General features: G+C 41.1%; 3 protein-coding genes and 1 pseudogene across 14 annotated transcripts in view; 2 read left to right on the forward strand and 2 right to left on the reverse strand.

The window, feature by feature from the left end:
- The window catches only part of csnk1g1 (casein kinase 1, gamma 1), a 44,476-nt gene extending 38,624 nt beyond the window's left edge, over positions 1-5,852 (forward strand). For all 5 annotated transcript variants that reach the window (XM_072661136.1, XM_072661138.1, XM_072661139.1 and 2 more), the window contains one exon: positions 71-5,852. In XM_072661136.1, the coding sequence (XP_072517237.1) occupies positions 71-125 (55 nt within the window). In that variant the 3' untranslated portion in view covers positions 126-5,852. The remainder of the gene's footprint in view (positions 1-70) is intronic.
- Positions 5,853-8,146: 2,294 nt separating this feature from the next.
- Positions 8,147-11,565, forward strand: rps17 (ribosomal protein S17). The gene is made up of 5 exons (XM_072661141.1): positions 8,147-8,208; positions 8,588-8,739; positions 9,874-9,979; positions 10,617-10,682; positions 11,452-11,565. The coding sequence occupies exons 1-5, from the start codon at positions 8,206-8,208 to the stop codon at positions 11,524-11,526; spliced, it is 402 nt and encodes a 133-aa protein (XP_072517242.1). The 5' UTR covers positions 8,147-8,205; the 3' UTR covers positions 11,527-11,565.
- Positions 11,566-13,914: 2,349 nt separating this feature from the next.
- Positions 13,915-22,651, reverse strand: part of neo1a (neogenin 1a) — a 174,906-nt gene continuing 166,169 nt past the window's right edge. For 5 of the 8 annotated variants that reach the window (XM_072660320.1, XM_072660317.1, XM_072660319.1 and 2 more), the window contains 4 exons: positions 21,650-21,808; positions 19,838-20,089; positions 18,399-18,520; positions 13,915-16,300 (listed from right to left, as the gene is read on the reverse strand). In XM_072660320.1, coding sequence (XP_072516421.1) covers positions 16,217-16,300; positions 18,399-18,520; positions 19,838-20,089; positions 21,650-21,808 — 617 coding nt within the window. In that variant the 3' untranslated portion in view covers positions 13,915-16,216. The other 3 variants (XM_072660323.1, XM_072660322.1, XM_072660321.1) reach the window with 2 other exon arrangements.
- Positions 17,898-17,950, reverse strand: LOC140538620 (U7 small nuclear RNA; annotated as a pseudogene).

The following is a 22,651-nucleotide window of genomic DNA, read 5'->3' on the forward strand; positions in this document are numbered from 1 at the left end:
TGCTTAGCTCTGACTGATCGATTGGATTTTGAAATGCTCTGATGGTAACCTGGTGTCTCTGTGTCTTCAGGTGCTGCTGCTTCTTCAAGAGGAAGAGGAAGAAGAACACCCCGCGGCACAAATGATCCGGCAACCCCCTCCACCCTGCCCACTTTCGGTTGTTTTAAGAGCGTCAAATAAAGGAAATTTACTCAAAAGAAGACAACAGAATGCCCTCAACATGAATAGCCTCAAAGGGACCTACCTGTAAGAGAGAGACATGCACATATAATGTCCCTCAAGGGAAATGGAATGTGGATGCCGGGCCTCATGGACGGGTTCCTTGTGTTGGGATATATACGCACCCTTTTGGATCTCGAAGCACTGGAACAGCGTTGCACTCCTTTGTTTGCTGTCATGCTCCTTTCCTTTTTTTCCTTTGTTATTTTAGTATTATTTTTTTTGTAAACCCCCCCCAAGTCCATCTTCGGGAGAGGTGGCGATTATGGAGCTGACCTCTGTGAACCAGCTTTGGAAGAGTATTGAGGGGAGTGTCAATCAGTCAGAGGAGCTTCATTTCATCCACGAGTTCCCACACTGCCTTCCCTCTCCCTCACACCCTCCCTACTTCTCATTCACCTTGCAACCCCCATCTTGTTGTTTCACATCTTCTGCTCCTCCTGACTGTGTGGTGTCATCAAAGCCTTAGAACCTTGATAGTGGCGCTCCTTCGTGTGTCAATTGGATGGACTAAGGGTAAAAACATCTTAAATGAAAAAGCTAACTGTCTTAACGATGCTAACAGGCCTTTCTGTGTGGACTATGTAAATGTGTGAAATAAGCAGCCATGTGTAAAGTGATAACAGGCCCTGTTTTAGTAACATTGTCTTCATGGCCTTTGACCCTCGTGGCAATGTGCTGCCTTGCTCTGTTCTGAGGTAGAGAGGAATGATTGAGCGAGAGGGAGAGTGGGGAGATGGAGCGAAGCACGAGAGGGCCCAGTTCGGCCCTGACCCGACCCAACCCGGCACGAATGTGAGCCTCAGCACATTCCTCAGTTCTAGTGAATGGTATTTAAGCTGCTTGTTCTAAAGCACTCCACCCACTACGACCTACCAGCCAGTCATGCTGCTTTCTCCTCTTGTGATATCGTATCGCTTTAACGTGAAACTGGCTTGTTTATTTTTTTGAAATTTATTTTTCTTCTTCCATCAGCTGGGGTTTCAGAGCCGAGCTTGCCAGTGAAACTTTCTGCTCTTCTGCGATCTGTGGTTCTTTTTGGATCAGAACAACATAAACACCTTCTCGCCGCTCTCTTACTTTCCTCGCTGTCGTCTCATTTTCAGGACCCAGCCCCTGGCTTGAATGTGTTGTTTTTTAATTATTATTATTATTATTATTATTATTATTATAATGCCATTTAAATGGAAATGATTCCCCAGGAGGAGAAGAACTGTTTATTGTGCCAGGGTGGCTATTTGACATTCAGTCACAGTCTGTGAGTGACTAAACACTCTTTTATGTCCCTATAATGTGTGTGTATGTATGTGTGTATGTGCGCACGGTCCTTCATTACATGCTTTTAAGCAAGTGTCTGTATGGAGAGTCTGGTAGGTGTATAGGGAACATTTGTAAACCATATAGTAATGGCTGTTTAGGGCGCCTTTCCGCAGCTCAAAGCGTGGCTCTGAGCTCCAGCACGCAGTAGAAGTCTTTCAGGAGACTTTGGAGGATCTACAGACTGATGGTAGTAACTGGAGCACTGTCTTGGGGGCGCTCCAACTACTGCCACTGCAAAACGTCTCGGTTTAATGCCTTAACTAACACTACACTACACAGCAGGGCCCACGCTGGTGGCTCTGTAGAAAGACACTACGGAACTCCTCCCTTGCCTTTTTATACTCACGCAGTAGACTCCACTGCTCTCGCTCCACTTCTAGTATGGCAGCATGGGGCATTTGAATCCTGAACAGCCAGACCCACTCGCTTCAGCCCATGTAGTCATGACACCAAAATCCAAATCGAGGCTGGATCTTATATTTAACGACTACTGTAAAACCGACTGCTTGTTTTCACATCCAGTCCCTCTTTTTTCCGTTTGTAAATGCTCTCGAGTCATGTACTGGTCATTAGAGGCTCGACTGTAGGACAGCCCTTGATATCTTAGATATAGGATGAGGCCGTCTGTGGAGCCCATGAGTTTCATTCAGAATTTAGGGATCAGCTTTTGGACGCCCAGCTTCAGTCCTGGAGAGCTTTAGCACTGCACAGCTCAGTGCCTCCCTCTCTCCTTGCTTTAACATGACCTGATTTTGCTTGTGAAAGGCTTGATCACTGTCAGAATCAAGTCTGTGGAAGAGTGTGTGGATCTCCAGAAGCTGAGTTGGACAATCCTGCTCAATGAATGATCCGATTCCTGAGGTTTTGTGCTAAGAGTACTGTAGTCCGTTTTATTTTTGCAGAAAAATAAATGGCTTAATGGCTTTGAAGGAATGAAAATTTATAATCTCAGTGGTGATGTTGCCTTTTCTTTTCTCTTTTTTTTTTTTTTTTCTTCTTCAGTGATCGCCTGTCCACAGCATATTTCCATGTTGTGATCCTTTTTAATGTATAGTAAATGTGAATTGAAAAATGTATGAAATTATATAACTTTTTTTTTTTCCTTTTTTTCTTTTTAATAAATCACCTGGCCATACAAATGTTGGGAACAGAGAAAAAGAGGGAGAGAGAACTGCACTACACTTTCGTTGACCCATTGTTTACCTTTACTGTCAATTGCCTGTACTGTTGTTCTGTACCCTTACTGTTGCGCTGTGGGCACCCCTGAGGTCATCCTTTAGGTTAGAACCTTTTGAACCGTGTTTTTGTTTTGTTTTGGTTTTATATAAAGAACTCATCGCTGATGATAACCGGTGTGCCCGCTGCGTTTGTACTTGCGGTCAAGTGTAGCCGAAGGATAAATTACCGCGAGGGCTCGGATTACAAGGGAAGCGTGACTTGTTTCAAATGATCCAAATAGACGATGGTCGAGTGGACATGTTGGACCAAAATCCATGCATTGAGGGAGGGCACATTTTCTTTTTAGGTTGGTTTGTTTGTTTGTTTGTTTGGCACTAGAAGAACTAGTGGTGGTAATATTGAACAAGACTGTGCAGTTCCAGTTCCATCAGTGCTTTCTTGGTGGGCTTCATTGACTAGACATTTTTTAACGAAATTTTTGTGTTGGGCGTCCCTCAAGGCTCACATGTAGGCCCTGCACCTTTTTCTGAAGCATTTATCTTCTGTCATCTTTATCTTTTAGATTCTGGTGTGTGTGTGTGTGTGTGTGTGTGTGTGTGTGTGTGTGTGTGTGTGTGTGAGTGTGAGAGTGAGTGAGTGAGTGAGTGAGAAAAGTCCCGCCTTCCTCAGCCCTCAGATGCTGGAAGAAAAAAAAAAAAAAAAACAGAAAGGCTTTTGCGACCCACAGTTGAGGGGCTGGGCAGGGTGTAGAGGGCGGCCAACCTGCCATGTATCCAGTGTGTATGCAACATTTACTGTGCATTGTGAGCAATATTTCAGAGGCTTAGGTTATATAGAGTTTTATCTTATGCTCATCCGGTGTGACACGAGTCACTCTGGTTCTAAATTATTTTGTGAAAAGTACTTGAATACTGCTTTTACGTTCTCTGTTGAAACTCCAGTTGCCGAGTGTTGGGAGAGGCTTCTTTCAATGGTTGGTTTTTATTTATCTTTCTTTTCTTGTATTGCTTATTATTATGTGCCTCCATGTGAGCGGTTGTTTAGTGAGGATTTAGTATTTTTGTTTTGGGTTTTCTTTCTTTTTTTTTTTTTTTTTTGATTTTTGGACATGTGATGCTTGCTGCTGTCAGGTGTGTCTGTGTGCTCGCTTGGGGGAGAACGACTTGCTCTGTAAGGAGAGAAGATGAGTGTATCCTCACACTCCTCCTGTCCTGTGTGCTTCCGTGACCGGTTGCCAGGAAAACGCAGTGTCAGAATCGGGTTAGGAACCTCGGACTACAGACTACAGATTACTGCTGGTCTTGTGGACGTTTGGTAGATGCCCTCAGCCCTGATCCAGGATCAGTATTAGAGTGTGTTAGGGGTTAGGATTTGGGTAAGAGACTTCTGACCTTGATTTCCAGCTGACCTGGCAAGAGGGAGCAGCTTGTACCTCGGACAAGATTGTTACAGATGAATTCCAGGGTTTGCGTAGAGAATGTAAGCGTACACTCCCTTAGAAATCGAGGTGCTGCACAAAGTTCTTTGCCGAAACCATAGATGGAAGAACCATTTTTGTAAAGGAGACCTGGAGTGAAGAACCTTTTCAGTTGGTAAAGATCCTTTACATTGACTTCTTGGCTTTTAAAAGGTTCTACATGCTACAAGAACCATGGTTCTTTGTGGGAGGTTTGTTTTTTGATGGTATCACTCAAAAAAAAAAACCTTTGTAGCACCTTGATTTTTAGGAGTGAAGGGCGCCATCTGCTGGCCAAACATCTTGTTCAGAGAGATCTGACCATGTGAAATGCTAATCCAGACACTGAAATTACAGGCCTATTCTGCATATGAAGTACTGCTGAGCATTGCAGAACTTGTTCCTTTTTACTGGGCTCCTGGTTGAGGCCTTTATAATGACTACTAGCTAGCACTCTCCTCAATGCAAAGTAACTATTTCAAACCACCGGGACCTGCATCCTTTAATTCCTTCCTATAAGCAGCAGTTTTAATTCTTCCCAGACTTCGTCTAGGCTTACAGATATAGTCCAGGTCGGGGGTAAAGTAAAAAATCTGACCAGAACCATGCTAATGATGAGCTCGTCCTTTAAAGCTATTGGTTTCTCTTTCCGGTCAAGTTGGCCGCGAAGAATCCTAACTACATTCCATTGAGTTTAATCAACGGCCATTCTGTCAAAGGTGGAAACAAAAGACCAGTAATAGTACCAACATTTAGACCGAATGTCTGCGTTACTGCAGTTTATTAACGTGCATGGCTTACAGATGGGAAAGCAATGGTAAATACTTGTATGTGGGACTTTTTGATGTACTCTGGGCATGAGATTTCTACATTTTCTGTTGAAAGTTGCAATCACAAAGCTTTTATATTTAAAAAGGCTGCTTTACATTTTGACATCTTTAAAGCTTTGGTCCTGCAAGTAATTTCCATATTCTAGTTTACTGTACGCTGTCATTTGATTGCCATTGCAACAAAAGCCCCCCCTTAAACTGATTGTCATTTCTGTCTGTAATGCGGTTTAAATCAGTGTTTAAATCTGTTGAACAAAGAATTTAATGATCAGATTCGTAGGTCTGCTTAAACGGCACATTCTTTATTGAACTTTATACTGTCAGGAGTTCGGGTTGGACAGCGCTGCAATGTTTCAGTTAATGTCGACCTTTCCTCATCTCTTTGTATCCTCTCAATGTTTCTTCGACAAGATTCAGTAAGAAGATCTTTCGTTCCTCAAAACTGCGGAGATTTCAGTTGTACAGTCCTGAAAGATCGTCCCCGTCCCGGTTCCAAATTTTCAGAGCTACTCTAAAGCTTTGAATCTGAAATTGTATCATGACTTTGTGTTGAAATATGAATGTTAAATGTATTTGAATGGTTTTACTTGGTAAAGGGCTTCAAATGTGAGGGACCCATCTTTGTTTCTCCAGTTTAACAGTTTTAACTTTTTTCTTTCATTTTTTTTTTTTTTTTTTTTTTTAAGTTTCAGAAAGACAAAGTTCTTAATCTTAAATGCCTATTTTCCTGAGCAGTCATATGAAGTACCACATTTAACCTTTCAGATTCAATTTTTATTCCCTCCACTCTTAAAGGGAAACTCAAGTTTGCACCCTTTTTTATGTAAAATAAAAGAAATTGTCTCAAACATCTGTGTCTCCCGTCTTAAAACTGTCTTTGGCCTCTGATGGTCTGATTTACAACAATCGCAACCCATCTGAATCTCCATATCGCAGCATAGCGCTGCATTCGTTGACTGAGGAACACGTCATTGTTGAGGCCAAGGCTGTAGATCCCAGCTTCTTCTCTCCATACACATAACAGCTGTGACCAGTTCAACAACAAAAACAATCAAGTTCACAAAAAGCTTTAATAAACGATAACGATACTAAAATACTCCCACTGATCACTTTATTAGGAACACTAGATGTTTTATTATATACTAATACTTGGGCTTCCCTTAGGCAGCGCTAAAAGCAGCCGGTGTCCACTGCAGCCTCAGCTTTCTGTTCTCGGCTGACTGAAGTGGAACCCAACATGGTCTTGCGGAAGTTTTCTGCTCACCTTAATAGTAAAAAGTGGTTATTTGAGTTCCTGGAACCTTTGTCTGCTCCAGTTGGGCCTTTTTCCCATTTAATTGATTTCTCCAATCAATAAGGCATCTGCAGAGCCTCTGGACTCTATATTGAATAAACTCCAGTAAAGCAGGGGTGGGCAATTCCAGTCCTGGAGGGCTGGATTCCTGCACAGTCATGTGCTTTTCCTGTTCAGGTAGATCCGATGCAACTGACCTGTTAATTGCTAGGGTTAGTAGATCCGTTGCCCGTCTTGACCCCAACACTCATGCCAGGCTCAAGGTCCCAGAGATCACATTTTCACCCTATACTGCTAATCGACGTGAACGGTACCTTAACTAATGGTACCTGTATCTGCATGATTTTATGCATTGCACTGCTGTGGCCTGGTTGGCTGGTTGGATAACTGCATGAATAAGTGGGTGTACAGTTCCTCATGGTGAAGCACTTTATTAGTGTATATACTAAACACTGCATTTTGACTAACTTCAGAATACAGAAGTGTTGAGAAGGAGATTTGAGAACCTGGGTGAGGATATTAATTTCCTGGATTAACTAAAGATGCAGTGAACTATTCAGAAATGTATCCATTGACTATTTGTGTGATTGGAGGTTGTTATTTGGCTTGGCCTGGTTCCGCTGAGAGTTTCTTTAGCTCGCTCTCCTGGGGAGTCCCTCTCTTCTGTAAACACTGGCTGGCTCACAAGCTCTAACTGGAGTCAGTGTTGTGTAAAGGTGGGTATATGGTGACCTGATTTTAGATCATTTTGGCATAAAGTGTATTTTTCCTCAAAAGAAGCAAATGCAGCGTTGTGTTGTACAGTTGTGTAGCGTAGTGGGTAACAACAGCACCCTTCCTGTGGCAGACTGAGGTCCAGTCCCCTGGCAGGGCAGGAACACCACTTCACCAATAAGAGTCCTTGGACTGGACTCCTGAAGATACATCCTCCTGCTTGTGTAATTTGTCAACCAGATGTCATAACTGCTAAAAGTACATGCTAGGTGTTGTAAGGCAAAAAAAAAAAAAAAAAAAAAAAAAAAAAAAAAGCCCCATAAGGAACAGTTTTTGGTGTTTAATTTCAGATGCACTGATATTTTAGCATTAGCAACATTACATATAAACCCATGAACATATTGATTACGCAGGTTAACTGACTTTGTAAATTTCAGACATTACAGACAAGCCCTCATACGTCTTGAGTACAGAGGTTGGCCACTGGATGGTGGATGGTGGCTAATATGTCTAGCTAGCTATATATATCATACAGATAAATATGTACATATGTATACATATATATACATACATATATATATATATATATATATATATATATATATATATATATATATACATACACACACACACAGACACGCACTATTTCATCTGTGTATATATATTTGTATTTTTATTTTTTTGCTTATATTTCTATATTTCTATACTTTCATATTTTTATATTTTATTTTTTAACTTAAATGTAACTTATTCTATTTTTATTTTTTTATTTTTATTTTTATTTTGCACTTTTGCACTTTACTTCATTAAGTTAAGGTTTAGTTAAGTTTAAATGTAGATCTTTATTGTATAGCTTTGATGTGGGCAAGTTATACTGTGTATGACTGTATGTGACAAATAAAATTTGATTTGATTTTGATTTGATTTTATTTGTATTATATTTATATTGCGGCTTCCGGTTGAGCCATTCTCCATCAAACCACTATGAATAATTATTTAAATTCACATGTCAGCCACTAAATTACACATCTTAACTGCTTAATTTTTCTTTTGTTTCTATAGTTTAACGAATAAATCTCATTATTCACCGTATTTTAATAGCAAGCAACCACCGGACTTTTATTTTGCTTCCACGTAACACATTTTCTTCCGGCGTGCTCGCGCGTAGGTCCTTTTCCCAGACCTGAACCAACATGGTGGGTTGTTTATAATCGAGTACAGCCGTTCGGAAATCCATTGTAATCCTTCTCTTTCCCTGAATACTCAGTGTTTAAAGCACTACCATCGGTTATTCACATGCCTACGCTCCATCAGAGCTCAGTAGTTTGGAAGGGGGTGTAATTTACATGTTTATTTTACTCAGGAAAGAGACTCGAGCTAGTGAGCCTCGGCTAACTTCAGGCCGTCTCGGAGCTTCACTGAAATAAACAAAGCGTCTACTGAAGCTACTGAACATAAACTGTGTTAATGAACCCAAATGAAGTTGTGTTGAAGGTCTGCTCCACCTTGAGCTGTGGTGGTGGAGCAGGTGGAGCCTCTCCAGCCCTGTCTGTAACGATGCGGCTTCTCCTTTAGGGTCGTGTCCGCACTAAGACGGTGAAGAAGGCCGCTCGGGTCATCATTGAGAAGTACTACACCCGACTGGGCAACGACTTCCATGTGAACAAGAGGGTGTGTGAGGAGATCGCCATCATCCCCAGCAAACCTCTGCGCAACAAGATCGCAGGGTGAGTTCCCAAGACCCCTCGGCTGAGACCTGGGGCAGCGGTCAGGCGCAGGGGTGTGAGGGTGCTGCTGAGGTTCCGGGTCTGTCTCGAGTTTGGGTCGACTGATACCAGCTCGGTTCTGCTGTGGGGGCGGGGAGTGGCAAGAACCGGGTCTTTAAAGACCCTGAGTCCAATCAGGGTCCTTAATGGGGAAGAGAAAACCCCCCCATTGCAGAGAGAGATGAGTCTCGAGAAATTGTGCTACCATTTTTCTCTCAACATTTTATTTATTTATTTTTTAATAAATCTATAATTTAATAACTCTTTATTTGTTTTTCACTTTTTTACGCTCCTATTTTTTCTTGTTTGTCCCCAATTTGACCCCATATGTATTGCTTGTTTTGGTTAAATCAGATTGTAGGTGCACTGGGGCTATTTGCTATTGAATGGTCACCATTCTTGCAATTTATCCAGTTTATATATATATATATATATATGAACCACCGCCTGCCGCCAATCTCTGTGTATGTATGTATGTAGGGTCAGTGGTGGCTCAGCGGTTAGAGCGCTGGGATATCGATAACAGGGTTGTGGGTTCGATTCCCGGGCTCGGCAAGCTGCCACTGTTGGGCCCTTGAGCAAGGCCCTTTACCCTCTCTGCTCCCCGGGCGCTGGAGTTGGCTGCCCACCGCTCTGGGTGTGTGTGTGTACTCACTGCCCCTAACACATGTGTGTGTGTGTGAGTGTGTGTTCACTACCAGATGGGTTAAATGCGGAGGACACATTTCGCTGTACAGTCCACACTGTACAGCGTATTTTATCCTTAAACGAGACTTATTTAAGAGTCGATAAAGTTTTGCAAAACAATACTGCGATACTTCGATATTTTCATGCAGCTCTAACTGCTGCACTCACTGAGCCCTTTATTAAGAAGACCTGCGCTCGTACTCATTCATGCAGTTATCCAATCAGCCAGTCATGTGGCAGCAGTGCAGCGCACAAGATCACGCAGAAAACTGGGCCAGCAGCTTCAGCCATCAGAATGGGGTAAACTCTGTGATTTTGAGTGTCAGAAGGGATGGTTTAGCCGGACTGGTCCCTGGCTGTTTTTTTAAATACATAAATAATAAGTATTGTTCATTCCTCTGTGCGCAGATATGTGACCCATCTGATGAAGAGAATCCAGAGGGGTCCCGTCAGAGGAATCTCCATCAAGCTCCAGGAAGAGGAGAGGGAGAGGAGAGACAACTACGTCCCTGAGGTCAGTAGCCCCCAGTTAGATAAGCTGGTTTACTTTGCAAGAAATCTTAGTCATGGTTACATTTTTATAACCATTGCTAGTTATGTGCAAAAGTTTGTTAGTTAAGTTAATTAATTAATCAAATAAATGCACCATTACTTTCTTTGGCTTTATTTGCCGTATTGTGTGAAATTAAAATGTGGAATGTGCAAAGATTTGATGCTTTTTAATACTTGTTTTGTTGTTTGTTTTTATCAGTAGAAATTGCTCTTAAATTTACAGACAAATGTCACATTTAAGTTGATTTCCTAATTTCATAGGATTTGTTCACTTATTACTTACAAATTCAGCAAAACGTGGTGTTTAAACTTTGGCATACAGCTTCATGTATGATACATTTTGATAACGACTGTATTTGTATTTGAGTCTGGACGGCGGTCTTTCACTCCAGAAAACACACAGTCAGTTAAGTGGCATCAGTACAAATGCAGAAAGTCACATTTTTAAATATTTATTAACACCATAAGGTTTTCCCTCTTTGTGCAGCTGTGTTTTGAGGACTGGTTCCAGGGCGCTCCAGCACACTGCAGTCACGTCGCTTGCACGTCGTATGAACATGTGTAACATGATGTGCTCCTGTTTTTATTGGGGATTTTAGGTCTCTGCTCTGGATCAGGAGATCATTGAGGTCGATACTGACACCAAGGAAATGCTGAGGATGCTGGTAGGTTATTACCGTCATTATAGATTCTTGCCTTTGATTTGTAGAGAAGACTTTTGGAAAAAGAGAGCTTGGATCGTGTGGGGAATGATGATCCCTTGATCATTTTCATGGTTCTGTCCAACCCAATTATAACAGAGCTCATTCAGCTACCCCCACACTTATTAAGGCAACGATTAGCTGGATCCAGGGAGGTTTAATTTTGAGGGAGGTAGATCTGGACAACCACACCTATATACCAATTAAAGGACTTTTTACATTCTCATTTATAGAAACGATTCCCTGTAGAGCAGTCAGTTCATTTTTTTTTAGAGAGCCAAATATGGTTCTTCTATGTTTCTTTGTTTCAAAGGCTTGCAGGTTTTAAGTTTATAAACAGTTCCTTCACTCAGCTTCAGTTCAGATAGCAGCAAACAGCCGTCCACACACAGATTTATGATGTGGAATGAATTCCTAAACTGAGAGCCGTGCTTTAAAACTGTCTGGGGCTGCATTCAGACAACTGAAACATGTCTGTGTCTGAGTTTGAGTGAAAGACGAGGAGAATCTCAGAGCAAGCTAAGTGTTCTCGCTCAGTGTTGGTGGGAGATGAAAGACGATTATCAAACATGATTACTGTCTGTCTTTCCTGCCCACCAGGGAATCAGATTAATTTCAGTTGTGGTAAAAATCATTACATTAAGATGGAAACTTGGGCTAAACAAGAATTCTCTCATTTAAATGTTAAGTGTAAATAGAGAACCTTTACTGACATGGATCACTTCTTTTACAGGACTTTGGTAACCTCCCCAATCTACAGGTTACCCAGCCCACCATTGGAATGAACTTCAGAACTCCCAGAGTCTAGATCTGTCCAATTAATAAAGAAATAAATACTGGAAAAGAAGAGGCTGTTTCTGTGGTCATTTTCAATGAAGGAACGACGTCATTAGAAGTGGAAGATTAGGTAGGAGTGGAGATTGGATGCTGTTAAATTGCTTTAAATGACTTTCCTGATTTTTACTTTCTAGACTTCATCACTGGAAACAGCAATAACTTTATATTTTAAAAAAAACTAGCTTTTAATGCCTAAACGGAACATTCAGAAAGTGCCCTCTGATAGCAGATCAGATTTTTTAGATTATCCACAAAACTTAAATAAGAATTTGATCTGTCTGATCAGGACAGAGCTGAGGAACGTTCCAACTGAACTGGGGAAATCCTGCTTTGTAAAATCGCCCCCACAAACCAGTCAGGGGTGTATGTATATCTGATGTTTTTTGTTTGTATGCAGAGCGCACCGTTAACCGTTAAAAGTATTTAAGGAACTTTTGGAGGTTCTTCAGTTTGAAACTGTTGATGAACCTCTTAATGTGTATGAGGAACCTTCAAGGAACCTTTTTCTTCTAAAATAACACCCTTAGATAATCATCATGGAACTTGTACTTCTAACAGTGCAGTGTGCACCTTCCTTCTGCTCTTAAGCTTTTTTTCTCCAGTAAACTGGATTATTTTTAATATAAAAATCACCTTACATTTGCCTACAGAAAGCATGATAGTTCTTACATGATTTTACTTGTATGTGAGGAGAACTCTTATAAATCTTAACCCCTGCCCTGTTACAGTAGACACACCCAGGTGTGTTTAACCTACACATGCAAGAGCAAACAGATGGGGCCAGATGCAGGGAAGCTCTTTAGGTTTTAAGAGCCCGTCATAACTGGTTGCTGCCAGTGTCCTTCAGATCACGGCTCACCAGTTCTGGTCCTGGATTAGCCGCATCCGGCACTGTGTAGTGCTCAAACACACCCACTACACCCGGCAATTAAAGTGGTAAGTCAGAGCAGTTGTGTTTCAGCAGGGAAACCACCGAACTGCTGGCCGGAGTGGAAGAACCTGACTTTAACCTGATGTTAATTCACTTTGTAAGAACACAGACACACAATCTACAGATGGTGACGTGTGTCCCTCAAAGCAGGAGTGTTTACTCACAGGTAAACAGCCTGGTGCTATTTACATGTGAAATACAATGTCCATAATTCAGTATTAGGAATGTTGACCAAATGCTGCTTAATGCTGCTTATGTAGAAACACCAGTTTACATATCTGACCGCAGAAGCAGAAGCATCACAGATCTCAGATCATCTAATATAATTGCACACAAGCCCTGGTTGGTTACTGTACATTCCCATGAATACACAGACACACACACACACTGTAATGGCTGGAAGATCACAAATCCATACGGTTTTATTGTTAGAATTAAAAGTGAAGCACCTCTGTCCTCATGCACACTATTGTATTTACTGTCCTTGCACTGTCTTGTCTTTTGTCTACTGTCCCTGCACTGCTGTCCTACACTGGAGAGAGGTAGCCTGCTTCGCTGCACTGTACAGCCCTGACCTGGTATAATGACAGCTGAATTGAACTGAAGTGTTTACACAGTTGTGGACTGATCTAGCTCTGTTTCCAGGTTCATCTGCCATCTTAACCCAAGCTTAGGTCATGTCAAAACTCCCACCACCAGACAGGACTCCCCCTCCCTCACACAGTGCTACTGGGAGGGCTGGCATGTGTCAACCATGTCACTTTTTGAGCTGCTGCTGAAGCAACACCATCAGACAGCTCAACACACTGAGATGAACACTAGCTGCCTGTTCTGTTAAATCTGCCAACAGACACCTTTGCTCAGTGAAAAGGAGGAGGAGGAGGAGAAGGAGGAGGGGGGGGGTGAGGCTAATCCTGGGCCATGGACCAATCCAGGTACTTTTATATTTGAAACCAACTGCACAGAATGACTGAAAGACTGTCCATCCAAATCCTTGTGCATTTATTGTGTTTCATTTTTCATACATTTGAAATGTAGGTGCCAGAATTTCAGGATGGACCAATAGAAATGCTCCAAAATAAATTAGCATAAAATCTTTTTAATGACCATCACTGAAAGGTGGCTGTTTTTGGAGATTTTTTTGTGTGACAGCAACATTATATAATACATTTAAATGACTCACCACCCAAATAATAACTACCTGTTCTGTGGGGGTCCTGTGGGGTCCTGACCATTGAAGAACAAACAGGGTTAAAGGAGGCTGAACAGAGTATGCAGAGAGACAGATGGATACAGTCTGGAATATGAAAACACATATACTGGATCAGGAGTGTAGACAGGACGTGTGTGGTTTTAATAAGGTGGCTGGTGGGTGTAGTTATAGAGCGTTATATGTGTGTATAGAAAACACAAGACACCAAGACAAGATTTGTTTTTTCCAGAATTTGATTTTTTTAAAAAGCCACAGAGTATTCTACAGACAGCAAAAAGATCTTTGTACAGAAATAAGCAACAAATAAAATTCCTCGTCTGCAACACTGTAAAACCTGTTGCTCAAATACCGGTTCAGAGGCAAAACAGAAAAAAAACCTAAATAAAAAAAACAAATGAACAAGACCAGCTGCCTACCGCTAAGCTATGACACTACATTACACAAATATAGCTTTCAATTCAAAACACAGGATATGTAAGAAATGTTTTTTTTTCTTTCCCAAAGTCGTTGAAAAAAGTGCAATAAAAGGTTTAAGTCTGACTGTCTACAACTGTATTAGTTTATCCCAAACAGGTCATCCTGCTCCTACAATAAACCCCCTTTTCTTTTACAGTCATACTGACATTCAGAAAGATGCAGAGGATGACGCATTATAGTAAGAAAGTAGAGCAAATAATTAGGATTGCTGTGATTTTTTTTCTTCTTTGGGTAAAAGGGCAGAAGGGGAATTATTTCCAGCAGGGGCTGATGTTTTTTTTTCTTTCTTTTTTCTTTCACATTGAAATTCCATACAGAATAAGATATTTCTTCATATAAAACAACTATGTTACAAAAAGAAACAAAAGAAAAAAGAACAGGGGGGAGAAGGTGACTAGAGGGAGTCCTCCTGTTTGGAAGGTCAGCATTATTCGCACTTTACATTCTTAAAGTGCCGTGGATGTGATCGGACACATACAGAGCAAAATCGTACAATTCTCATAGCGTACACATTCCAATCTTGCATGGAAATGCAGAAGAGTCCAGCACCCAATGAGGAAATTCCTTTTTGGAGGTTTATACTGCATACTCCTACGTAACAGATCTGTACTTTTGCTGTTTTTGAGGTTCTGAATGAATGGAAAAGCAACCTGGAAATCTAATGTAAGCCACTGTCTGCAGGCTAACAGCAGAAACCTCGTACCAGCAAACTGCCTGAAAATCAGCGAGCCAGTCAGCAAGTGAAGCAATCAGTGTGACATTACAGGAACACTTTAGTGAAGCCCAGCATTCATAAGGCTTTATAAACCTGCATAAACATTTATCACACATTTAGAAAGGCTTACTGCAGCAAGCATCAGGTGTCAAAGGAAGCATCTCGACACCGGATGCCTGTTAGAATAAGGTACGCCTTTAGAAACGTCTACTGGTTCATGACCGCTGTCCTAAAAGGCTTAGAGGTTTATGTCGCAGCCTTGTGAGCGCTGCTCTTCCTAATAGCACAGAACCGGGCGACTGATAGAAACTGTAGAGGCCTCTCTCCGTGGAGCAGGTGGCAGCGCTGAGTGTCAGAGCAGATTAGAACACAAATATAAGGCAATATTAGGAACTCCCATTAAAAAACAGTCCGAATAGACCAGACTTGTTCGTACCAAGATCAAAGCGATGTCACGCAATCCGATATATCCAGTCTGATACACCAATCAGTTTTAGAAAAAACAAAAGTACGGAGTACGGACTCTCCCAGAGTGGCCTGGAAAGCTTTCACTCATCCAAATGAAAAGCTTGCTTTTTTTAGAAGAGAAACAGAAGATGAATGAGGCAGTTTTGAACTTATATACATATCTATACGTGTATATGTATATAAAATAATACAAAAATCGTTTAGAAAATAATAAAGAGAAATGGCACAATATATCAATATATGACGTACAAAAAAAGGGAAAGACATCATTCAATTATAATGCTTAATACAAAAATGAGTTACAGAAATAAAAAGGACGACGTCCAATGTTCACCTCACTGGAACGAGGAGGGGGCGGGGCAATATATATATATATATATATATGGATACAAAAGCACAAAGGAAAGACACGAATGAAACACTGTAGATTGTGCCGTATGAGCACCAACACGAACACCAGCATACTGTAATCTTCCATTTTTTGTTTAGTTTTTTTTTTTTAGGATAACAAAAGGGTGTCTTTCGGGGCGCTCACCGGAGCGAGGAAAAGGGAGAAAACAGACGAAGGTAACGGACTTTTCTGGCGAGAGGAAAAAAACAAAGAAATTGGAAATCAGTGTCCACACAGAGAAATCTTCTTCAAACGATGGCCATTTCCTTCCTGAGAGTTAGCAAGGCAAGCCAAGTGTTTTCAGTTTAGTCTGATGTCTCTCTCTCTCCCTCTCCCTCTCCATTCTATGAAGGACTGAGGAGTCGTCCATGCCTCGGTGGGCCCTCCCTGCATGGGTAATATTAAAAGTGTGTGTGTGTGTGTGTGTGCGTGTGTGTGAGTGTGTGTGTGTACATGGGTGTTGTGCTCAGGCTGTTGTGATGGCGTTTAGGTCCTTCATTAAACCCTCCAGGTGGGCCATTTCCTCCGACAGCTCGTCCGTCTCGTAGTTCTGAGGAAGAGGAAGAGGGTTATTGCAGGGGGCGGGGTGGGAAAGAAACAGGCTGGGGAGATTATGGGAAGGGGCTGGGCTTTAGAAATAGGGTTGGGAATGGGAGGAGCTGCTTTAGGGTAAGTTACGAAGAAGACAGTCAAAAGTACTGCAGAGCAGAAGCGTCATCCAAAGAAGGTAAAGAATCGTTCGCGGCCACGAGCGTTTATGAAGGTAATTAAGGGGGGAGGGGGGGTCATTGATGCAGGGCAGATATTAACAATACAGCAAATGAATGAAAATCATGCAACGATAAATAAATGTCATCAGCAGCCAACAAGTGTGGGAGTTAAAAGGGAGAGCGAAGCGCAGAGATTTGAGAGAGGGGAGATAAACCAGATTAGAGTCACATCTGAAATGCAAACGCATGTGAAGTGTAGCAGTAATGCAGACTGTGGGTCTGTCTGATGCACACTGTAATACTCCAGCGATCTTCATCTCTTCATCTCTCTTCAGAGTTTGACTACTAGAGACACTGTTGTCTGATACAGCATTAATATACAGCTCTGGCAAAAATGAAGAGACCTCCCTACATCATCAGTTTCTCTAGTTTTGCTATTTATAGGCAGTGTGTTTAGAGAAATTAACATTTGCGTTGTATTTCATAACCCATGGACAACATTTCCCTTAAATTTGAAATAAAATTATTACTATTTAGATCATTTATTTGCAGAAATGACGACTGCTCAAAACACAAAGAATGAACCTGCTCAAATAATGCAAAGAAATCATTATATTAATTCTAATGCAAAAAAGTTATTATTCAGATTTAAACAACACAGTACTAATATCTGAACTTGCATTCAGAAATCAAAACAGCTCTCATGTCTTGGCAGGCTCACCACTAGTCTTTCACATTGCTGTTGGGACTTTATGCACATTCAGGTAACTCAGCTCTGTTTGATGAAATGCCTGGAATAAAATAACTGCCGTACATGTAGAGATGCATATTTAAGAAAAAAATTAATTAAGCAGTCTCTTAATATTTTCACACTGTTACAATACACCAAATGTCAAAATATTTTTAGTTCCTTTTCTGAGTAACTGAGTATTCTGCCACGCCCACTTTCAAGAGTGTGTTTCTCCCGTCTTTAGGTTAGAATTTCTGGTGGTTTCGTATTAAATGGTTTGGGGTCGAATCGTATTTGAGGTGAATGCAGTCTGAAGTTGCACTAACCCGACACATTCCAACAGGCTATGTAACCCTATTTAGAGCAGAGCTATCTAGCCTTCCAACACAACACATAACGATCAGACTGCTGTTCTGCACCACTTCCAATAAAGAAGAAGAAGAGGACCTGAGTCGGTGGTTGAAGATGCTACATTTAAAACACGCCCACATGTCTGCTGTTACCATTGTGTGGAGGAGAAACCAACACCAGAACATTCTTACACAGACAAATGGTTCCGTTCTGAGGCTCCGGTGAAGCGGACGTATCAGGTAAAACATTAGCTTAAGTGCTAACCTAGCGAAGAGCCTCACAAGCACCTGACGTGTCCACTTCATCAGAGCTTTATAAGCCAGCCATTTCTCTGGTTCAGTTTTTGAATCAGATATGAGGGTTTTCATTATTTGAAAGCCTGCTAGACAAATACTAAAAGAGCACATTTTCCTGATGGTGAAGGGGTCTTACACTAGTATTCAATACAATTGCTAATAAACTTATTGTCATTTTCACTAACTTACCCTCAAGTGTGTGTGTACGGATGTTCTGGTGTTGGTAGAAGGAGACATGTGGACGTTTGGGTGGATGATGTAAATTTAGAGCCTTTAGCCTTAAACAGGTCCTAACACAGGTCCTAACACTAGTTCTGTCCTCTTCTTCCACTTATCGTGACACCCTCTACCTGAGCACACTATACTATACAGCGCTGTGGCTGTAATGTACATCAGTGGATCCTCTGCAGTTCTAACAGAGTAAACAGAGATGGCCACCCCCACAGTTTAATGGAGAATAAGGTGGCTAAGAGAACAGTACGAGAGAACGCTGGAGTATACCACCTCTAACGGCACACTGATATGATATGAGTGATGATTCAGGCTGGCAGTGGTACTCACGCCATCATCTTCATGTATTTTGATGGATTCCTGCCCATCCGGGGCGTTGGGGACAATGACAGGCATGGGCGTTCTTGTCCTACCCAGAGTCCCGATGGAGGCGGTCTTGACTGAGTGAGGACCTGAAACACATCCCACACGTGTCTGAATCGAGCAGGTAAAGCTTACTGTCTTTTATCACAGTCTAAAGGTTTAAAGCTATAGTTCCTGATGCTGTCAATCAGCCAAGACTCGAACCAGTAATCTTACTGGTTTGTATGGTTTCTGACACTGTGTGAAACACTGTAATCTATAAAAATGGACAAATAAAACCATATTCCAGACAGACACCACTACTGTGTTTAGATATGCAACAGATACTATGTGGACAAAAGTATTGGGACACCTGCTCCTTCACCGATTCTTCAGAAATAAGGGGTATTCAAAAAAATGTATTCTGCTTTTGTTGGAGGAACTGTCTGTATTGTCCAGGGAAAAAGGCTTTCTTCTAGACTTTCGAGGAGGACCACTGTTGTGAGGATTTGATTGCATTCAGCGACAAAAGCATTAGTGAGGTCAGAGTGTTGGATGATTATCACCCCACCTCATCCCCAACTCCCCAGCTCATTTACAAAGTATTGGATGGAGCACAAGCCATCATTCCAGACAGCACAGCTCCACTGCTCCACAGCTCAATGCTGGGGGGGCTTTATACCCCTCTAGCCCACAGTGCAGAGAAACTACTGAAGTGCAAGTTTTGGGTGTGAAACCCTCAGGTAAAGGTATATAAATATAAATTGTTGGTGGTGTGTTTTATGACTGCAGTTCTTTGACTCCAAAAGGCAATAGCAATCGAATCAAATGTGCAGCAACTCGACTGACTGGCATGAAACAAAATATAAAAAAAAAAAAAAAACTGAAACAAATGCTTTAAAAATCTAAATAAAAATATAGGAAGTTGAGTGTTTTTTTCTTAAGTAACTGTTCAGTTTCACCACTCCTGGGACTGAATTGAGAAAAATCTTATGAAATTCCTAAAAACTTTTTTCCCCAAATCTTTTTTTTTAAAAACAACTGATATTCTTAAAAGAAATTTTCCTAAAACTGTTAATGCTCAAACAACCTCACGCTGTTCTTAGGCTAGAACAGTTTAGAAGGTTAACATGATCTAAAATGACCCGTTTAAATAGTTCAATTACTAGATTTAATGTCTGAAGAAGAGTAAAACTGAATTAGACAATTTCCCTCACAGCTAGCTCTTTTAGCTCTTGTTTACTATCATTTCTAACTGATTAGTTTGATTGTATGGATAAAACTCAATAATAAAAAAAAGAATTGCATTGTTTATGATTAGCTGTAAAATTCAATCTCAATATCAACTTTCTAGTGTTTATCTGGAGATATCTCTTCAGTTTTGTTTTAGGAAAGCTTTTACGCTGCGCTGAAGGATCTCTCTGTACCTGTCTGAGAAAGCAGGGGGGTGCTGGGCAGGGCGACTCCCTCGTACGAGGCAGCGTGTGGTGGGACGGCTGGCACAGCGAAGCTCTTGAGCGGGTGCGTGGGGCGGACGTGAGCAGTTGGGGGGTTGTAGCCAGATTCTTCCTCGGCCGCTGAGCTGTGATAGCTAACGTCTGTTTCCGAGTGGTCAGTGGTGCAGGACTGCTGGGCTGAGGCAGGGAGCAGGTCAGTGCTGGGAGTGTTTCTTACTGACTCTGTAACCACACACGCACACACACACACACACACACTGTGGTCACTACAGACATCTATACACATCTGCTGGGAAAGGCATTGGTTCAGGTGTGTGAGAATGATGTGCTGTATGGTATCAACTACAATGTGACCACAATGATGTAAGCTTGGCTTTGCTCAACAGGCTGAAGGGACTGGAGGGAAAGGTTGGAGTCAGTAAGGGAAAAGCTATTCCTCTTGACTGCTGAGGTGCTTTCAGAGCAGCCGCTGTTATAAAGATTGTTCATATCTCTGTAAAGATACACTAACCTGAAGCACAAGGGTTTAAAACCTCCCAAAACCCAACTATACAAAATACAGCATAATCAACATACTCTATAGTTCGATAGTTTGGAATCACTGTTCAGACGTTTGTGAAAGCCTGGTTCAAACGTTTAGTTAAAACACTTCACAATCAGTTCAATATAACATCTCAGTTTGTTTGGGAATTACAGTATAAAGGTTTCGAATATGTGTTAATAAATGAGAAATTACTGTCCCAAAGTAACCATTTAAAAGTTGATATTATGACAAATAATAAGTAGGTAGATTTTGAGGCGTGTCCACGATGATGAACTGATCTGATAAGGAATTCCAAAATGACTGCATAAAGTTTTAATATAATAAATAATAATTAATTAAAATGCGTTATAATTTTATAGTATAATTATATATATATATATATACACGGTCACACTCATGTTAAGGAAGCACATTTGTCAAAAGATTCCTATAAATAGACAATTACAGTAGATTATTATTCCTTGATTCTTCATGGTGCCAAAATTTAAAATTGCATTTAAAAACAACTTTAGTCTGAAGTTCAGAATATTTTAATCTTTAAATATTCAGAATATGTGCTTGTAAACAATGTGTATATATAAATATGTTTGGAATCACTTTTCATATATATATATATATATATATATATATATATATATATATATATATATATATATATATAAAGTGATTCCAAACTTTTGAACAGTATTCTTCATTGCTTCTGTCCTACTAGAATGTCTTACTAGAGTCTTCAGAGGGATGAAAATTAGGGATGCACAATTTTGGATTTATACTGTTAGCAGCGAATATTTGAACCAATTGTAGACGTTTGGCGATGTCTTGAAGAATTGTTACTGCATTTTATTCATTTTACTGCAGTTGAAGCCCTCTGTGAAATTCTCTGCAACTGCAATCCGGATAGCTGCAGTTCCAATTACTACATTTTATGTTTCTATACAGATATGTACTACGTTTCCCATATTAGCGCATCCTTGTTCGAACACCTTGCTGAATGTTCTTTATTTTCTGTGGACGTGACACTGTCCCCTAGTTTAAGCAGGTAAAAAATCATTACACAGACGTCTGGCTGATTTGCAGGAGTAGTTCTGTAAGCCCACCCCCACACTTCTTTTTCTGAACCCGCTGAAAAGTGGCAGATTGTACAGAAGGAGAGCACAAGCTGCTCCTGCAGAACTCTAACTGGGCTGCTCGTTCTTGCTGGGTTCCACGCTGGGTTCCTCGGCTGCAGGCAAGCTCACCTGTGGACTCTGCCCTGTCTAGATGAGAGATGGGGGTGTTCAGGGCCCGCAAGCTGCTCGGGTGGTGCAGATAGCTGCGGGTCGGGGAAGCCAGGCTGCCCAGGTGATAATGGTGGTGATGGTTATCAAGGGAATGGATGGGGTGAGCACTAATCACGGCTGCGAATGGACACAAATAACAGAGAGGCCATGTTTTTACACACACACGGATTTTCAGCAATGACAGAACATGGGGAGCAGCGCTCATATACAATAACAGCACATGCACACAAAAGAGCAACACTGAGCAAAACCAAAAGGCAAGCAGCTGTGTTTGAGTTTAAAGCTGTTGTTCAGCTTAAAATCTAATCTTTCCCCTCTTACCTCAGGTCAGTAGTCCATCAGCCAAGACACGTTTGGTGCCTTTAGCTTTGCACTGAAGCTCTGAATCTAATGTAGATGGAATGGAAGCTTATACCCCAGCTATACTTCCCTCAACAACAATCTGGACTGCCTCAGATTAGCCAACCTTGAGCTAAACACATATTAAAAGGAGAAGCACTGGCTTTTATTACTAGTAAAACTAGAGAAAAACGAAGCAGGGGAAGTTAGTAGGAGCAAGGCTAAGAGCTGGCTAACAGCACATTGCGCTGAAAGGACACATCAAGAAGACAGAAACCCACTCCGGTACGATTTGGGAATAAGTGTTTGTTACAGAGTTCAAACTATAATAATATAACTATAAACTATATAACTATGCTGTAATATGTGGCTCCTGTGAGCCATCATAGTCCTGTAAACCAGCATAACATAACTGTGATTATCGTGCTGTATTTGTATGTTTTTTAAATAAGTCCTCCATTAAAGGAAAATTAACATGTTTTATTCTGTGATAAAATAACAGGGTGGTAAATAGGCTTGCTGAACCACATCTGAGCATTTCTTGCCTGATAAAAAAATTATTAAAATACTTAATAAATGCATTCTTTGGCCACTTTTCTGGCACACAACAAATTACTCTGT

The sequence above is a fragment of the Salminus brasiliensis genome, chromosome 17 (genome assembly GCF_030463535.1).
Source record: "Salminus brasiliensis chromosome 17, fSalBra1.hap2, whole genome shotgun sequence".
NCBI classification, from domain to species: domain Eukaryota; kingdom Metazoa; phylum Chordata; class Actinopteri; order Characiformes; family Bryconidae; genus Salminus; species Salminus brasiliensis.

Excerpts from the sequence above, each read along its gene's own strand:
- rps17 (XM_072661141.1), top strand. Across the intron at positions 8,740-9,873 it reads CTGCGCAACAAGATCGCAGG|ATATGTGACCCATCTGATGA; the intron begins GTGAGTTCCCAA and ends CTCTGTGCGCAG. Across the intron at positions 10,683-11,451 it reads AGGAAATGCTGAGGATGCTG|GACTTTGGTAACCTCCCCAA; the intron begins GTAGGTTATTAC and ends CTTCTTTTACAG.